Source organism: Pan troglodytes, chromosome 2 (assembly GCF_028858775.2).
Source record: "Pan troglodytes isolate AG18354 chromosome 2, NHGRI_mPanTro3-v2.0_pri, whole genome shotgun sequence".
Classification (NCBI taxonomy): Eukaryota; Metazoa; Chordata; class Mammalia; order Primates; family Hominidae; genus Pan; species Pan troglodytes.
In genome coordinates, this window is record NC_086015.1 from 199,717,543 (window position 1) to 199,737,077 (window position 19,535).

At 41.2% G+C, this 19,535-nt stretch overlaps 1 protein-coding gene across 1 annotated transcript; it reads left to right on the forward strand.

Annotated features, from left to right (window-relative positions):
* Nucleotides 1–134: 134 nt before the first annotated feature.
* FBXO45 (F-box protein 45) lies at nt 135–18,460 on the forward strand. Its single transcript, XM_016940210.3, has 3 exons — nt 135–452; nt 8,584–8,940; nt 15,301–18,460. Exons 1-3 carry the CDS (start codon nt 135–137, stop codon nt 15,484–15,486), a joined length of 861 nt encoding a protein of 286 aa, XP_016795699.1. The 3' UTR covers nt 15,487–18,460.
* The last annotated feature ends 1,075 nt before the right edge of the window (nt 18,461–19,535 follow it).

The following is a 19,535-nucleotide window of genomic DNA, read 5'->3' on the forward strand; positions in this document are numbered from 1 at the left end:
GGAGGCGCCGGCGGTTGGCACCGAAAGGGGCGGTGAGCGAGCCGCTCCGGTCTCCGGGCGAGGCTTGGCCTTCCGAGCAGAGACGGCGGGAAGCGGCGGCGGCAGCGGCGGCCCTAGGGCCGGCTGGTGAGGCGATGGCGGCGCCGGCCCCGGGGGCTGGGGCAGCCTCGGGCGGCGCTGGCTGTAGCGGCGGCGGCGCGGGCGCGGGCGCGGGCTCGGGCTCTGGGGCCGCGGGGGCCGGGGGCCGGCTGCCCAGCCGGGTGCTGGAGTTGGTGTTCTCTTACCTGGAGCTGTCGGAGCTGCGGAGCTGCGCCCTGGTGTGCAAGCACTGGTACCGCTGCCTGCACGGCGATGAGAACAGCGAGGTGTGGCGGAGCCTGTGCGCCCGCAGCCTGGCAGAAGAGGCTCTGCGCACGGACATCCTCTGCAACCTGCCCAGCTACAAGGCCAAGGTGAGAGAGCCCCGGGCCACACCGCTGCCCCCAGTCCCGCTCCCCGGCGTCGTTCGCGGTGTTTCTCATCCGAGCTTCTGAGTCAGAAGCTTCGCCTCACCAGCCCGCCTTTCCACGGCTCCGGTCAATATCTTCCTCACCTCCCCCCAAGATAAAGATTCTCTTTTCTTTGGATCGAAGTTCTGCTCCTTAACCCGTCCCACTTCCGTGATCCACTTTTCAAACAACTAGGTAGTTTGCATCACTCATTCAACTTTTGACAGTTTTCCCCGTTAAAGACAGACCACCACTCTTGTACCTTTTAATGCCCTCTTCCTAATTTTCTCCCTGGCCTCCAAATAGACTTCATTATATTAAATAATCCCGGCTACCTTAACATGGGCTTAGTTTCTAAGTTTCTAGTTTGCTTTCACTCCACGTTTATCTCATCTTTTCCAAGCTCTGATTTTTAACCATTTTTTTTTCATTATTTTCCCCCAAGTTCTCTTTAGTTCCCTCCACTATATTGGAGGCTTACAAGTGAGTGTAGTTCTAGTCATCCTGCTCACTTACAAGATACAGGCTTTTATAGAACGTCCACGGGCACCACCTCACATACTGCTTTGTCCTACTGTTATTGGCTGTTTCCTTGCTAACTTTTTAATAGTTCCACATTGATGGTGTCTCTCTTTTTCTATTTGTCATCTAACGTGCTGATTACAGTTTCGCTGCATCCTTCCTGCATATTCCGCCCGCCTTCATATACAAAATAAAAATGTCAAGGAACACGTTGTGGTAGGGCTGAAAGGACTCTCAGGCGGTATAAACAAAGGGTCTTGGCCTTGAGTTGAATGGTTAACAGCTATTCAGTATAGCAGTCAACCAAGATCATATATAAGAAGAGAAGATAAAGTCTGATTGCAATGTATTAAACATAATAAATGCATTAGTAACTAAAATGATAACATCATCCCCTTTTTCTTTTTTGAGACGGAGTGCAATGGCGTGATCTCGGCTCACCGCAACCTCCGCCTTCCAGGTTCAAGCGATTGTCTTGCCTCAGCCTCCCGAGTAGCTGGGATTACAGGCATGCGCCACCATGCCCGGCTAATTTTGTATTTTTAGTAGAGTTGGGGTTTCTTCATGTTGGTTAGGCTGGCCTCGAACTCCCGACCTCAGGTGATCCGCCCTCCTCGGCCTCCCAGAGTGCTGGGATTAGAGGCGTGAGCCACCGCGCGATAACACCCCTTTTTAATGCTAGCTCGCCAACAGGGGTCGGAGTAAGAAGTAAAAATTTTTTTTTCATGTGAAGCATGTAAAATTTATACTTATGTAGTAAAACCGGTTTTAGTTATAGAAGATAGGGAGCATTGCCATTAAATATGTAAACGATCAAGTTGTTTCTTTTTTCTTTTTTCTTTTTCTTTTTTTTTTTGAGACGGAGTCTCGCTCTGTCACCCAGGCTGGAGTGCAGTGGCGCAATCTCAGCTCACTGCAACCTCCGCCTCCCGGGTTCACGCCATTCTCCTGCCTCAGCCTCCTGAGTAGCTGGGATTACAGGCGCCCGCCACCACGCCCGGCTAATTTTTTGTACTTTCAGTAGAGACAGGGTTTCACCGTGTTAACCAGCATGGTCTCAATCTCCTGACCTCGTGATCCGTCGCCTTGGCCCCCCAAAGTGCTGGGATTACAGGCGTGAGCTCATGCGCCCGGCCTCAAGTTGTTTTTCTATTAAGCGAAATAACAGTAATTTACTAGGACTATTTGTGCGTGGTGGCTATTCAGTGGATACTGGTTGTAATTTATATAGGTGAGTACAGACGATTGGAATTTTGTCCTACTTTGATAAGTGTGTCGGTTTCATAAATTTTATTTAGTTTTTATTTTTCCGTAAAGTTTATTGTTTTTACTTATTTTAAACTAGGAGTTTTTGTTGTTTTTGAGACAACAAAACAACAAAACTCTGTCGCCCAGGCTGCAGTGCAGTGGCACAATCATAGCTCACTGCATCCTCGACCTCCTGAGCTCAAGGGATCCTCCTTAGCTTAGCCTCCCGAGTAGCTGGAACTGCAGTCATGTGCCACCACACTGGCTAATTTTTTATTTTTTAGAGACACGGGGTCTCACCTTGTTGCCTAAGCTGGTCTCAAACTCCTGGGCTCAAGCGATCTTCCCGCCTCAGCCTCCCAAAGTGCTGGGGTTACAGGCATTAGCCACTGCACCCAGCCTAAATTAGGAGTTGTTGTTTTGATAATTGACTTGTAATAGAAATGTTCACATGATTCAAGATTCATATTATAATATATAATAGATAATGTGTTCGTGTGAGTCAAGCTTCAATAGAAGCAAAATGATATCAAGCAAAATGTTTTCCTTTCATCCTTGTCGCTCAGCTACCCGGTTCCTCTCCATGTATGCAACCTGTCTTACTTTTTCTTTTGTATCCTTCCAGAGATATTTTAGGTTTCTGAGGTTTTTAATACTTTGCTTTTCTGCTATGTGCATTATAGATGTTGTAGACTTGTACCAATCACTGTTCATTCACACATTGTAGGACTTCCCTTGAATATTTTGAGGATAAAAGATTAATTCAGAAGGAGTCAAATAGTCTAGTAGGAAAGTCTTTCAATCTAGTAGAGGAGAGAAAAATGTATAGAAAGAACTGTTAAGTGTGGTAGAAATTGCTCCTTACTGTTTACAGACATCAAAAAGTATACTAGAAGTTCAGTGAAAGGAGGAATTTACAAACTGAGTGGAGGATTGGAGGAGATTTGAGGTTGAGCTTATATTTGAGCTGAATTTTAAAGATGAGGAGGAGTTTAGTATTTTAGGAAGAGGAAGTACTCTGAGCAGAAGCAGGACAAGAGGAGAGTAAAGGGTTTGTACAACATCTATTTTTATTTAAAAAAATGAGTGCCAGGCACTATGCTCATTTGCAGATGCAATGGCAAATAAAACAAACACAGACTCTTAATGGATGTCTTGCCTTATGGAGCTTACAGTCTAGTAGGGGAAATGGATATTAATCAAATAATCACACAGATGTAAAACCGCATCTGGTAAGTAGTATGAAGGAAAAATACCTAGTGCTCTGATTGTCAGTAGTGGAGGATTTAACCTGGTGGAGAGGTAGGGAAGGCTTTCTCAGATCCATGTACTGAGACCTGAAGGATGATAAGTAGGCCAAGGGGAGAGAGAACAGCCTTCCAGGAGGGAACCTTATGAGTGTGAGGGATGGAAAATATGTCAATGTGGCTGGAGCACAGAGAGCAAAGGTGATGCTGGTTTGAGATAAGATGGAAGAAGTGGACTGGGCCCAAAGCGTAGGGAAGCCATTTTGAGTTGTAAGCAAGAAGGATTTGAGGTGTGGGGATTGGTGATATGATTATTTTGCATTTTAAGAGATTATTTCTGACTTTAGTGTGGAGAACTAAATTGTTGGTTGGAAGGGGACCTTAGAAATATGGTAGATCAATTAGGAAATAGGTAGTGGAGGAGATAGAAATGGGCAGATTTAGTAAGTAAAATCTATAGAATTGGCAATAGATTTGAAATAGGGATGAGGAAGAGGGAAGTGGTAAGGATGACGCCTAGTATTTGGCTCACATAATGTAGAGATCATTCGATCTAGATTTTTTTTTTGAGATGAGGTCTTGCTCTGTTGCCCTGGCTGGAGTGCAGTGGAATGATCATAGCTCACTGCAGCCTTGAACTCCTGGGCTCAAGCGATCCTCCCGCTTCAGCCTTCTGTGTGGCTGGGACTACAGGCATGTGCCACCATGCCCAGCTAATTTTTATTATTATTATTTTTTTGTAGAGATGTCTCATTATGTTGCCCAGGCTGGTGGGCTAGGTTTCGAAGAAATGGCAGTGAGTTCAGTTTTGGGAGAGCAGCATTTACAGTATTTTTGAGACAGAGATCTCCAATAGGCAGCTGTTGGAGGTTGGAGCTTAGAGGAGAGATCTGCGCTAAACATATAAAATAATATAGTTAGATTGAGTGAAAGGAAGTAGTGGGAAATATTATGAAGCTATATTATGGGACTAGGTATATCATGGAGGGCTTTGAAATATAGCCTTCAGTCTATAGTTTGGGTTTTGTACTACAGTTGTAAACCATAGAAGTTTGAATAGCAGAGTGACAAAGGCTCTACTTCAAAAAGACTAGGCCATAGATGAGTTGGAGAGGGCAGCGGTTAGTGCCTATACCAGAGATACTTAAGACCGGAACAGGTACGTCGAGGAGAGAAGGGGATGGCTGGAGAGCTGTCGTAGAAAACAATATACATAGGTAGACAGCTGACTGGGTGAATGGGATGAGGAAGATGGAGGTGTCAAATGGATTTTCCCAGGAGCCTGGACAACAGAGCATGATAGGAAAAGGTTTAGGGATAGCATAGAACAGGAAAGTGGAGTTTATTAATCTGTTTAGTTGTTTTTTTTTTAAGTTCATGTTTTACATATCACCCCGTAGCATTAATTATTTCAGTCATACTTGGCATCTGATGAGAATTCTCTAAAGTTCAGACTTAGATTTTAAGCTAGGTCTTCATGCTGCTTTTGCCATAACAAAATTCAGGTTGTGCATGGGACTGTGAGGCTATGGGTTGTTTTTAATTTATTAATTTGGTCTTTATTTTCCTTTTTTTTTTTTTTTTGAGACAGAGTCTTGCTCTGTTGCCCAGGCTGGAGCGCAGTGGCGCAATTTCAGCTCACTGCAACCTCTGCCTCCTGGATTTAATTGATTCTCCTGCCTCAGCCTCCCAAGTAGCTTCGATTACAGGAGCCTGCCACTACGTCCAGCTAATTTTTGTATTTTTAGTAGAGACAGGCTTTCACCATGTTGACCAGAACGGTCTCGATCTCTTGACCTCGTGATCCGCCTGCCTCGGCCTCCTGAAGTGCTGGGATTATAGGTGTGAGCCACCATGCCCGGCCTATTTTCCCATTTCATATGAAGTTTCCAGTATCTGTTTCTAAAAAATAAAGACACTTAATGTAATCACAATATGGTTATCACATCTAAATATAAATGTACATTAATTCCTTAATATCAAAAATGCAGTGTTCAAATTGCCAGTTGTCTCATAAATGTTAAATGTTGCATTTTAAACTTATATTTTATATAATCAAGATCTATATAAGGGTCCCATGGCAAAGGTTGATATGTCTCTTAAGGCTATTTTAGTCTACATATTCACTCACCATCTCCCCAACCTCCCATCTTATTTGTTGAGGAAACAAGGTTGTTTACTCTCAGCTCGATTTTGCGGATTTCATTATCATCGTGTTGCTTGACATGTTCTTCTGTCCTCTATTTCCTACTGAGGTGTGATCAATTTAGATTAGATTAGATTTTTTTTGCAAGTTATTTTGTACTAGACTCAGTGGTTAAAGGTGTGTTAGAAAATAAGAGCTGCTAAATTGTTACGTGGCACAGAAAGTGGTGGGCAAGCACCCGGCAGAGAGAGACATCAAGGGAATTGGGTGGCCCTGGTTAAGAATAGCTTAATAGAGGTGATCTTAGAGAATGTGTGGGAGAAGAAAGCACATATAATACTTTCAGCAAGAAGAACATCATCAAGGTAGAAAGGGAAATAGGAAGAATCAGATTTGGAGGGCTGTGAAAGCCAGGCAGAAGAATTTGCAGTTGGTAATGGTACTAAGTATGGAACTACCAGAGGTTATAGAACTGGGATGAGATGTAGTAAAGGTGCTGTTTTAGAAAGACAGGTCTGGAAGTAATTCAGATAGAGAGTTGAGGACTGAGTTTGGAGAATTTGGTTGGGGCAGAGGAAGGGTGGTCACCAAAAAAGGAAATGATACAGGATCAGTCCAGGGAAATAGGAAGATGTCATAGAAGTTTGAGGAAGAGAGGGCCGGGCGTGGTGGCTCACGCCTGTAATCCCAGCACTTGCGGAGGCCAAGGCAGGTGGATCACCTGAGGTCAAGAGTTTGAGACCAGCCTGGCCAACATGGTGAAACCCTGTCTCTATTCAAAATTCAAAAATTAGCCGGGTGTGGTGGTGCTCGTCTGTAATCCCAGCTACTTGGGGGAGGCTGAGACAGGAGAATCGCTTGAACCCAGGAGGCAGAGGTTGCAGTGAGCTGAGATTGAGCCACTGCACTCCAGCTTGGGTGACAGAGTGAGACTCTGTCTCAAAAAAAAAAAAAAAGAAAAGGAAGTTTAAGGAAGAAGTTGTCAATAGTGTCAATGTGAAATTGGAATTTATAAGAATTGGGGAGTAGGCATAGGGAAATATTAATTAAATATTTTATAGTGAATTATTGATATTATTCTCTTGAGTTATTCAGACAGTATTTGCTATTTTGGGGACATGTTCCTTCCCCATTTAATCTTCTTTTCCTTTCTTTTCTTTGTTTCTTTTTTTTTTTTTTTGAGACAGGGTCTCGCTTTGTCACCCAGGCTGGAGTGCAGTGGTGTGATTTTGGCTCACTGCATCCTCTGCCTCCTGGGCTCAAGCATTCCTTCTGCCTCAGCCTTCCAAGTAGCTGGGATTACAAGCGTGCACTGCCACGCCCAGCTAATTTTTTGTATTTTTACTAGAGTTGGGGTTTCGCCATGTTGCCCAGGCTAGTCTTGAACTCCGAGTTCAGGCGATTTGCCCACCTTGCCTTCCCAAAGTGCTGGGATTGCAGGGGTGAGCCACCGCGCCCGGCCCCTTCATTGAATCTTATGTTTTGGTCTTATAAGTGCCTTAAAGTATTTTATAATACGAGCAGATAGGAAAAACATTGGGAATGCCTCAGTTTTATTGTGAATGCATGGGATACTGGAAACAAATAGTTCTCTGTTTTTAAATCTGCGTTCTGCAGCTCACTGAAACAGTAGAGTGCCAGCGAATGGTAAACGAACAGGTGGTGAGGGGACTGGATCCTTGATCTCTCTTTGGACCTCTTGCACTAACTCGCGGTTGAAATCCCTGAGAAGGACTAGGTGACCTTTAAGGGTCTTCCTAAATGCTGACATTCTGTGCCTCTGGAGTTGATTTCTCAGGTTAGCTGAAGCATAGGTCCCAGCCTTCCACTGCTTTGGGTAGTTTGACTAAAGTAGAGAAGGGATTTTTTAAAAACATACTAGCCAGGCAGGCGTAGTGACTCGAACCTGTAACCCCAGCTACTCGGAAGACTGAGATGGGAGTATCACTTGAGCCAAGGAGTTCAAGGCTGCAGTGCGCTATGATTGTGCCACTGCACTCCAGTCTGGGTGACAGAGTGTGACGTTGTCTAAAAAAAATTTAAAATACACAAACTAAAAGTTTAAAATTGTTTATGAGAAATTGTTATTGTTTGTATAGAAGAGCTATTTTCATACCCTCTTTATTTTGGAAGTGTAAACCTTTGTATTTACTGAAGAGTCAACTAACTTATTGATAGCTTCTCTTCATAAATTCTAGTAGTTGAACCTAGATGCTATCTAGGGGATTATTTGATTTGGTAAAATGAGATTGGTGGTTTTTTTATTGTATAAGTCATATCCAGCAAGTAGGCTGAGGATCTAAGGTAGTTTGTGTTTACTAAAATTTTTCATAAACTTTAGAGCTGCTAGGATTAAAGTTTCTGTTTTATGTAAAATATAATTATTTTTGATGACAGCATTGCTCATATGAAAACTGTACATCTCAACTTTTTGGTATAAAAATATCAAATATAAACAAAAGTAGAGAAAATAGTTTGGTGAACTTCCTTATACCCATCACCAAGCTTTGCCAATGATTAATTTATGGCCAGTCTAGTTTCATGTTTCTATTGCACACTCTCCCACTCCATCTCTGGATATTTCAAAGCAATTCCCAGATACCATTATTTTATCCATAAACGTTTCAGTATTATCTGTAAGATATAAGGATTTTTTTTTTTTTTGTATCTTTTGATGTTTTAAGAAGTCTGTTTGAGGAAATACTACAATTTAAAATTTTGGTCAGTGATGAAACGGTTGGCAGTTATTTTTAATGTTATTTATTCTGTTAGTATTCCATCCTGAAACTTCAGCCATTATTTGGAAATACTTGTGTTATTTTAAAATATATAACTTCGTTATTTAAAAACATACAGCGTGAAGTTTGGGTAATTTTTAATATTTAAGAAAAATAAAATTGTTATTTATTTGGTCTGTTTTTCATCTTTTTAGATACGTGCTTTTCAACATGCCTTCAGCACTAATGACTGCTCCAGGAATGTCTACATTAAGAAGAATGGCTTTACTTTACATCGAAACCCCATTGCTCAGAGCACTGATGGTGCAAGGACCAAGATTGGTTTCAGTGAGGGCCGCCATGCATGGGAAGTGTGGTGGGAGGGCCCTCTGGGCACTGTGGCAGTGATTGGAATTGCCACGAAACGGGCCCCCATGCAGTGCCAAGGTTATGTGGCATTGCTGGGCAGTGATGACCAGAGCTGGGGCTGGAATCTGGTGGACAATAATCTACTACATAATGGAGAAGTCAATGGCAGTTTTCCACAGTGCAACAACGCACCAAAATATCAGGTGAGAAACTGGGGTTTTTCTCAAGTATGGGCCTTTGTCAAATCACGCCTTAATTTGTTTTAAATTTACAAATTTTTATATAGCAGTTTTGTTTGTCTTTTTGGTAATTTTTATTTTTATTATTTTTTTATTTTTTCAGATACCCAGACTTCAAGGAGGTTTTTTTTTTTTTAATGTTAGGGGGTTATAGTTAATTTTGTTGGGTGTTATATTTTGATTTTGGCTATGCAGAAAAATATTCTTTTTTTTTTTTTTTTTTTTTTAGACAGAATCTCACTCTGTTGCCCAGGCTAGAGTGCAGTGGCACCAACTCGGCTCACTGCAACCTGCACCTCCCAGGTTCAAGCAATTCTCTGCCTCAGCCTCAGTAGTTGGGATTACAGGCGCCCACCACCATGCCTGGCTAATTTTTGTATTTTTAGTAGAGACAGGGTTTCACCATCTTGGCCAGGCTGGTCTTGGACTCCTAACCTCGTGATTCACCTGCCTCGGCCTCCCAAAGTGCTGGGATTACAGGCGTGAGCCACCATGCCCAGCCTCAAGGAGATTTTTTGACCATTTTTAAATAAATGTATAAATGATCTATCTCAATATTTGTTTCCTAATACAACTTTAAGCAGCCTATTTTTGCTCCAGATCAGGGGTTGGCAAACCTTTTTGTAAGGGCCACATAGTAAATCTTTAAGGCTTTGGAGTCCATATGGTCTCTGTCACAACTTTTTTTTTTTAATGTTATTTTCAAGGTAAGGATCTATCACGAGTTTCAACTCTATTTATAGTACAAAAGCAGTCATCGATAATACGTAAATGAACGAACATGGCTGTATTCCATAGACCTTATTTATGGGCTGCAGGACAGATTTGGTCCAGGGGCTGTAGTTTGCCAGTTCATGCTCTATATCAAGCTTGTCCAACCCACAGCCTGCATGCAGCCCAAGATGGCTTTGATTGCGACCCAATGCAAATTCATAAACTTTCTTAAAACATTATGAGATTTTTTTGCAATTTTTTTTTTTTAAAGCTGATTAGCTATCTTTAGTGTTAGTGTATTTTATGTGTGGCCCAAAACAATTCTTCCAGTGTGGCCCAGGGAAGCCAAAGGATTGAATACCCTTGCTCTAGATGGTCATCTTTCCTGTATCACGGCACATCCAAATCTTTTTCTAGGCTCCTTACCCCAGTAAATACAGCTCTGTGCATGCACATGTTTGTGGATTCAAAGCCCCTGGAGGCGTCAGTGAGTTCTGCAGAGACAGGCAAATTCAGGCAAACTGCTGTATTTTTTATTCTTTTCATCTTAGGCTTAAGGCATACTCATTTGACTCAAGTTAAAATTATAGTTCCTATTTGTAAAAGCCGTATTTATTACTACAGACTTAACAGGGTGTAATATACAATAATCTGATAAGAAATTGGAAGTCTTTAAAGAACTATAGATTGCATATTTCAGAGCCACCTGTGGCGTGAAAGTTCCAGCCTCAGTAATGACCTCAAGTCAGGCATACTAAAGCAGAACAACCAAAAATACATCCCATTTTCTGAGGTATAAAAGCTGGAAGGATTTTTTTCATGGAATGTTTCCTCACTATCCTTTTAGGCTCTGCGGATACTATAAGGAGAAGGGTGTGTAGACTTTATCACTAAAAACGAAGTCCTGTCGCCACCCTTGTAATGATTTTGTAAGTGAAAGTCCTTAAGTCTGTTTTTCAGAGAACATGCTCTATGGTTTTAGTCCTTTTAAATTTATTGAGATTTGTTTTATTCTAATATGTGGTCTGTCTGGATGAGTGTCCCATGTGTGCTTGAAAAAATGTATATTCTTTTGCTGAATGGAGTATTCTGTAAATGAGAATTAGGCGAAGTCGATTGATAATGTTCAAGTCTTACATAGTGTTACTGATTTTTTTCTACTCTTCTATTATTTACTGAGAGGAGTATTGAAATCTCCATCTATCCTTGCTAATTTGTCTTTCTTCTTTTAGTTCTCTCAGTGTTTGCTTCATGTATTTTGGAGCTCTGTTACTACTGGTGCATATACATTTCTAATTGTTATATCTCCCTGCCTGATTTATTCTTTTATTATGAAATGACTTCCTTTGACTCTAGTAATCCTCTGTCAATCTGTCTTTGTGTTTAAAGTGGAGCTGCTACACAGCACATAGTTGGATCTTGATTTTTGTCTAACCCAGTCTCTGTCTCTGACTTTTTTTTTTTTGAGACGGAGTTTCACTCTTGTTGCCCAGGCTGGAAGTGCAATGGCGCAATCTCGGCTCACCGCAACCTCCACCTCCCAGGTTCAAGTGATTCTCCTGCCTCAGCCTCCCGAGTAGCTGGGATTAGAGGCATGCGCCTCTAAACCACGCCCAGCTAATTTAATTTTATATTTTTTTAGTAGAGAAGGGGTTTCTTTTTTTTTTTTTTTCTCTTTTTGAGACAGAGTTTCACTCTTGTTGCCCATGCTGGAGTGCAATGGCATGATCTCAGCTCACCGCAACCTCTGCCTCCCGGGTCCCGGTTCAAGCAGTTCTCCTACCTCAGCCTCTTGGGTAGCTGGGATTACAGGCATGCGCCACCACACCCAGCTAATTTTTGTATTTTTAGTAGAGACGGGGTTTCACCACGTTGGCCAGGCTGGTCTCGAACTCCTGACCTCGTGATCCGCCTGCCTCAGCCTCCCAAAGTGCTCGGATTACAGGCATGAGCCACCATGCCTGGCGAGACGGGGTTTCTCCATGTTGGTCAGGCTGGTCTCGAACTCCCAACCTCAAGTGATCCACCTGCCTTGGCCTCCCAATTGCTGGGATTACAGGTGTGAGCCACTGCACCCAGCTTCGGTCTCTGACTTTTAAGTGTTTAGTTCATTTACCTTTAATGTAAGTGTTGGACTGCTTGATGTTGTCCTTATCTCTGCCTCTAAAACTATGTTCTTGTTTTTTCCCCCAACCTTGTTTCTCTCTAATCTTTGCATTAGATAATTTCTTTTCCTTTTTTTTTTTTTTTTTTTTTTGAGATAGGGTCTCGCTCTGACACCTCGGCTGGAGTGGTGCAGTGGTGCAGTGGCGTGATGATCTTGGCTCACTGAAACCTCTGCCTCCCAGGCTAAAGTGATCGTCCCACCTCAGCCTCCAGAGTAGCTGGGACTACAGGTGCTCCCCACCAATGCCTGGCTAATATTTGTATTTTTTGTAGAGACAGGGTTTTGCCATTTTGCCCAGGCTGGTTTCGAACTCCTGAGCTCAAGCAGCTGCCTGCCTCAGTCTCCCAAAGTGCTGGGATTATAGGCGTGAACCACTGGGCTTGACCTAAATTAGATAATTTCTGTTCTGTCTTCAAGGTTATAAATTTTTTTCTTTTGCCATCTCACCTCTGCTATTGAACTGGGCTAGTAAATTTTGCTTATTGTACACTTCAGCTTTAGAATTTTCTTTTTTTCTTTTTCCTTTTTTTTTTTTTTTTTGAAACAGAGTCTTACTCTGTCGCCAGGCTGGAGTGCAGTGGCACGATCTGGGCTCACTGCAGCCACCGACTCCCGGGTTCAAGTGATTCTTCTGCCTCAGCCTCCTGAGTAGCTGGGACTACAGGTGTGTGCCACCATGCCCAGCTAATTTTTGTATTTTTAGTAGAGATGAGGTTTCACCATGTTGGCCAGGATGGTCTCGATCTCTTGACCTCATGATCCGCCTGCCTTGGCCTCCCAAAGTGAAAGTACTGGGATTACAGGCGTGAGCCACCACACTGGGCCTGGTTCTTTTTTAGAGTAAATTTCCTTTTCGAGATTCCTTATTTATTTACTTATACTATATTTTTAAAAAAATCTTTGGACATATTTATAACAGCTGCTTTGAAGTCTTTACCAAATCCAACACTTAGGCCCACTTGTGTTCAGTGAATCAATAGGGTTCAGCTTCTATTGATTGCTTTTTTCCCCTAAATATGAATCACGCTTTCCTGTTTCTTTTCATATCTAGTAATTTTTTTAACTGAAACATAGATGTGTAGATAATATGTAGTAGTAACTCCTGAATGTTTTGTTTCTAGAAACTGCTTTATTCTCTGAAAAGTATAGGTTTTCTTGTTTTAGTAGGCAGTTAACTTGCCTATACTCAAACTATAAACTCTGTCTCATGTGATGTGTGGCAGCTAATGTCTGCTCAGTTTTTTCAGCTTTGCTGCTTTTTTAGTCCTGGAGGTTTACCCTGTGCCTTTGTAATATAGTGGTCACTCAGGGATTTGGGCAGTTAATTCTCAGATTTTGGGGTTCATCCTTCCTGTGGTTCTGTTGCTTCTGGAGTTCCTCCTCTGAGTTTCCAGTTGCTCTGCCATCTCCCCACGTTTTACCCCTGGCACCTAAAGATGGTAAGACTTCGCTTTCTCCACCCTGGGCTTTGTGCGTGCTGTGTGCTCAAAGGTGAAGCAGATTTGCAGATTTCACCAGGAGTAATCGTTACTTAGTTTCAACTTCTGTAAAATAGGGATAGTTCCTAGGATTAGTGTGAGGATTAAATGGGATAATACAAATACGACACAACACAAATACCCAACAAAATTAGCTTTTCATTTCTACTTGGTTAATATTTGGTTGGTAGGAGTGGTGGTGATGATGATTTGGAGGTTCTTAGAGCCATAAAATGAGGTGTGGGTTAATCTGTGAGGTGGGCAAAGGGAGGAAAAAAGCAGATGTTGGCAGTTCCTGTTAACAGGAAATACAGTGAAGGAAAGTAAATGACAATAGTAGGGGTTATAATCAGGTAGAATTAAATTTTGATTGCAAACATTAGGACTTTCTGTTTCCAATTTTGTAGATGCAACATCCTTTTATAAAGGCAAACTAAAAAGATGAAACATCCTTTTTTTTTTTTTGCTTACTTTTCCAAATGGGAAAAAACTGGATATATTCTGCTTCCAGTTTCGTTTAGTAATCAGTGCTGCTGTTTTTTATAACAAACAGGTGTTTCAGAGTTGTGAACCACAAATTGTTTAATAAGCCTATTCTATATTCTACATTAGAATTTGTAGCCAGATTGGATTATTCATGATTCCACATTACATGTGGAACTGCTTTGTAAACTTTAAAAGCTGTGTGTCTTACTATGGTGATTTTTAAAATTGTGGTGAAACATACATATTTATTATTTTAACCATTTGTAAGTATACAATTCAGTGGCATTAAATACATTCACACACCTCTCTCTATACCCAAAACTTTTTCCTCACCCCAACGTAATCTCTATTATGTTCATTCCCTATTTCCTTCACTCCCCACCCCTGGTAAACTCTATTCTACAACTATATGTATTTGAGTATTCTAGATACTTTATATAGGTGGAATCATACCATTTAGCCTTTTGTGTCTGGCTCATTTCACTTAGCATAATATTTTCAGGGTCTATCTATGTTGTAGCATGTATCAAAATTTCATTTCTGTTTATGGCTGAATAATATTCCATTGTACGGCCGGGCGCGGTGGCTCATGCCTGTAATCCCAGCACTTTGGGAGTCTGAGGCAGGCGGATCACGAGGTCAGGAGATGGAGACCATCCTGGCTAACACGGTGAAACCCGTCTCTACTAAAAATACAAAAAAGTAGCCGGGCGTGGTGGCGGGCGCCTGTAGTCCCAGCTACTGGGGAGGCTGAGGCAGGAGAATGGCGTGAACCCGGGAGGCGGAGCTTGCAGTGAGCTGAGATTGCACCACTGCACTCCAGCCTGGGCGACAGAGCGAGACTCCGTCTCAAAAAAAAAAAAAAAAAAAAAAAAGTTCCATTGTATGTATAGTAATTTGAGAAGCTGATTTAGATTGCTCTTTTTGGTAAAATATGCCAAGTTATAGATTTTAGTGTTAACCTTAAGAAAAACCTTTAAACAAAGAGTAAATAAAGTCAATCTAGGTAGTGTTCAGGTGGAACATTTAAATTGTAAGTAATTAAGTGTAGATTCCATGTGAGTCTTAAAAACAAAACTATCAAAGTAAGCATTTGTGATGTGTTACCTAGGCTGGAGTGCAGTGGGCAGTGGTGCGATACCAGCTTTGCGCCACCACACCCAGCTAATTTTTGTATTTTTAATAGAGATGGGTTTTCACCATGTTGCCCAGGCTGGTCTTGAACTCCTGGGCTCAAGCAATCCGCCCGCCTCAGCCTCCCAAAGTGCTGGGATTTACAGGCATGAGCCACCATGCCCGGCCAGATGTATGTCCTTTTTTTATAGATGTTTCTTCCTGACTAGAAAGCTTCCCTTCTGATTTTTCTAGATAGCTTTCAGGATAATATTCTTAATATTTTCAACTTCTTGATTTGTGTCTTGTTTCTTCTAGCTACACGCTTGGCAGATTTTCTTCTAATCTTTTGATATCTGTTTGCAGATAGGAGAAAGAATTCGAGTCATCTTGGACATGGAAGATAAGACTTTAGCTTTTGAACGTGGATATGAGTTCCTGGGGGTTGCTTTTAGAGGACTTCCAAAGGTCTGCTTATACCCAGCAGTTTCTGCTGTATATGGCAACACAGAAGTGACTTTGGTTTACCTTGGAAAACCTTTGGACGGATGACAGTGGCTTTCTTGTGATGACAGACAGAATGGAGGAGGGATCTGCTTATGGGAAGTAGAACCATGAAGTGACTGTCACACGTGCATGTCTAAGAAACATCCTGAAAACACATGAAGTCGTAAACGGGAGAAGCAGCTCTACAGCAGAGATTATCTTCGTGTTTCCTCTTTCTACTGGGCCAGAAAAATCCTCAGGGTTGCAGTTGGTTGAGTGGGCAGTTGACATATGCATGTTGCACCCGATGTTGTCTCTAAGTTAGCAATGTGTTATTTCCAGCTTTAAAGGTGAGATTGTAGAGATGCTGTCAAAGGGATAAGATAAGGAAATAGCAAGTTTTTTAAGTAGTGTGTTTGTGAAGACTGATCCCATTTTACAACTGCCTGTTCTTTCTCCAGTCCCTTTTTTTCCAGCCAGCTTGACTATTAGAAAAGTATGAAACTGGTTGGGTTTTATTTAATATTTTTAATATATTGAGAAGCATGGTCTGCCTGGACTGCACTTCTCTAAAAGTGAGATATAAAATTGTGCAGCTATTTTAAAAGTTGTATATAATATGTGTGTAAAAAAAAACTGTAAAAAAGAAAGGACAAACAGGTTGCTTTGTTCTAGTTCTAATTTCTTAAAAACCACTACATGGTTACAAAATTGGAATAACATTTGGGGACAACTGGGTTAACTACAAAGAAGAGGATTTTAAGAGGAGATGTGTTGTATTGACTCATTTTGTATTATTTTTGGCTTACAGTTCCCATAGCTGTTAGAGTCTGGTTTGTTTTTGTTTTTACTCTCAAAATCATAGTAAAGATCTCTCAGTCTCCTGGCTAAAGATTGAAGGAAGGCAAATCTATTTCTAATTATACATATATCAGTAAGGATGATCTCAACATAATAGTAATGTGTATCTTTTGGTATCCAGTTTTATTTTTGGCCTTCTAAGAAAGTGTCTCATAACACAGAACATTGCCATTTGCTCTTGTAGGCCTCAAATATGAAAGCTATTAGTCATAGAGCCTAGGAAAAAAGAATTGATTAATGGTCCTTTTATTTTGTAACCTTATAAATGCTGTAGATATTATCAAAAAATTTTTAATTTCATATTGTTTACATCATGCAACTAATCTAAGCCTCAAACTCGTTATTGGGGCTATAAAGAAAACGTTTACTTACCCAGCTGAAACAGGTTAAGAATATTCTTAATCTCATTATAGATAATTGCCCCCATGGGACTTGAAATACAACACCTTGTGCTGAAAACTTCAGGTTGGCAATATTTGAAGGTTTCGTTGTAGAAGAGTTTAACATTAACTCCTATTTTGACTTACAAATCTTGTTTCTCATCACTAAAATGCTTTTGAATTAATAATCCAACCCACATGAGCTGAGAGTTTTTCTTTTGTTAGAAAAGAAACAGACATCTTTCTGTATGAAAGTATAAATTGTATGGTTTTAGATACATAAGAATTGACAAAGGCGAGCGAAATCTTTGTACTTCTGAGTTCTTGCTGTATGTATGTTTTGTTTTAAATCTGATTAGGGACACCCAGCAGCTGGCCGGGATTCTTGGATTGCTCCTTGGGAGTTAAGATTGTCAATACTCCTGTGAAGCAAGGGATTTCAGCCATAGAACAAAGATTTATTGTTGCCACCTGAAAAGTTTACAAGTATTTATTGTGTATTTGATACATTGCTTGAAAAGATGAAATCTGTTAAAGATTCTTTTCGATGTCCAGGTTAAGAAGAAACCTCCTTGTATTGAGTGAAATTATATGTTAAATGTATTAGAGAATGTAGGTGGTATAGAAATTGATTTTTCTTGGTGTAGAACAACTCAGTTCGGCAAAGTTTAAAATTTGATTAAACAAGAGAAGTGGTTCAGGCTGAAGATGGACTTGTTAGGAAGTGATCAAGTCCTTTAAGTACTTGTTTCTTTTTCAGGTTGTGATGTGGCCATTCCGAATTTTGTTGAGAGTTTGGTTTATAATTGTCTCTTTTGTCTTGGTAGTAAACATTCATTTGCAACAGTTTTGAAGGTGCTGAGTGGAAAACCGAAACACATGGTTATTGCGTATTGGACCTAGAATGAAATAATTGCCTCAATATTTAACAACAAGCCATTCTTATCTCAAAGATTTAAATTCCCGAATATCCCATTTGCAAATCATATGCAATTGAAGTGAACAGCATGAGCATCTGGGTAATGAAGGGCCTTCATTTACGTAAATTTGTCACTAAAACCCAGTAGTAGCTCTACAAAATCTTAAACTGCTGCAGTGCTCAAGGAGATGGAATATCTTTGTCATTGGTGCTGAGGAGAGCATTTCGGTAGAAGACAGTTGCGCCTGAAGATTGAGTGTAAATCATTCAAACCAGTGGTTCTCAGTGTTGGCTGTATACACTTTGTAGTCACTTTGGAATGTTGGAAGACACATCGATGCTTGGGTTCCGTATGCCAAGATTCTGATGTTGGTCTGGAATGTGAGCTGGTCATAAGGATTTTTAAAAACTTTCTGGTCATTTCAATATGCTGCCAAGGTTGAGAACCACTGTTGTAAAATTCACCTTGAGTTTTCTCATCTGCAAAATAGAAAAAAAAAAAAAATCCTTGCTCCCTCCCTTCACTACCTCACAAGGATATTGAGGGTAAAGGAGAAAATAATGGGAAAGTGCTTGTGCCGTGGATGAAAAGTGCTATTAAAAGTCAAAGGAGTGTTCTGTTTCAATTCATAGTATGATCAGGGAAAGTGTAACTGACTATACTTTGTTGACTTGGGAAACCTGGGGCACTTTCTTTGGTTGGTTAACGAAGCATGCAGATGTGGAAGCAGACGTTACTATTATCCCTGCTATGGTCTTCTGTCATACTGAGACAGGCTGTTTTAATTACGTGGTTTTACATAGGAAAGAAGAAATATTAAGGCTTAAAGTTTGTAATGATCAATGGCTCATAATTCATTAAATCTTTTCATACAAGGAATTTGTGGTTAATGTCATTTCATAGTTGCCATTATTTTCTCATTATTTGACTTGAATGTTAAGCCATTTATTTCATCTCCCTCATTCACATAAAGTGTAGATATGGATTCAATAAGACACCTAAAGAAAGTAAGATTTACCCAGTTAATATTTGAAATCATTGTTCAGTGATTAGGCATTTTCTGCCTTTTAGAATTATTTGACTGGAGAAAGAGTTTCAAAAATAGCAGAGCCCTAAACCATAAAGAAACTACTTCTGTATAATGAACTTTTGTTTGTTTTTGGAGACAGGGTTTCATTCTACTGCCTAGGCAGGTCTTGAACTCCTGGGCTCAAGCAGTCTTCCTGCCTCAGCCTCCCAAGTAGCTGGGATTACAGGTGTATGCCACTATACCCAGCTTTAACTTTTAAATCCCCAAACTATGTAGATTGTCATATTAATATTAATTTTTTTGTTGTTATTTTGAAGACGTGAGTAATTTGAAGAGATAGAAACTTAGGGAGTGGTGTGTGTGTTTCTTTTTTGGAGACAGAGTCACGCAGGCTGGAGTGCACGATCTTGACTCACTGCAACCTTTGCCACCCAGGTTCAAGCGATTCTCGTGCCTCAGCCTCCCGAGTAGCATGTGCCACCACACCTGGCTAATTTTTTTCTTTTTTCTTTTAGACGGAGTCTTGCTCTGTTGCCCAGGCTGGAGTGCGATGGTGTGATCTCAGCTCACTGCAACCTTTGCCTCCCGGGTTCAAGTGATTCTCCTGCCTCAGTCTCCCGAGTAGCTGGGATTACAGGCACCTGCCACCATGCCTGGCTAATTTTTGTATTTTTAATAGAGACGGGGTTTCACCATGTTGGCCAGGCTGGTCTCGAACTCCTGACCTTGTGATCCACCCACCTCAGCCTCCCAAAGTGCTGGGATTACAGGCGTGAGCCACTGTGCCCGGCCCTAATCTTTGTATTTTTAGTAGAGGGGGTTTATGCCATGTTGGCCAGGCTGGTCTTGAACTCCTGGCCACCACCACCCACCTCGCCTCCCAAAGTGCTGGGGTTACAGGCGCGAGCCACCGTGCCGGGCCAG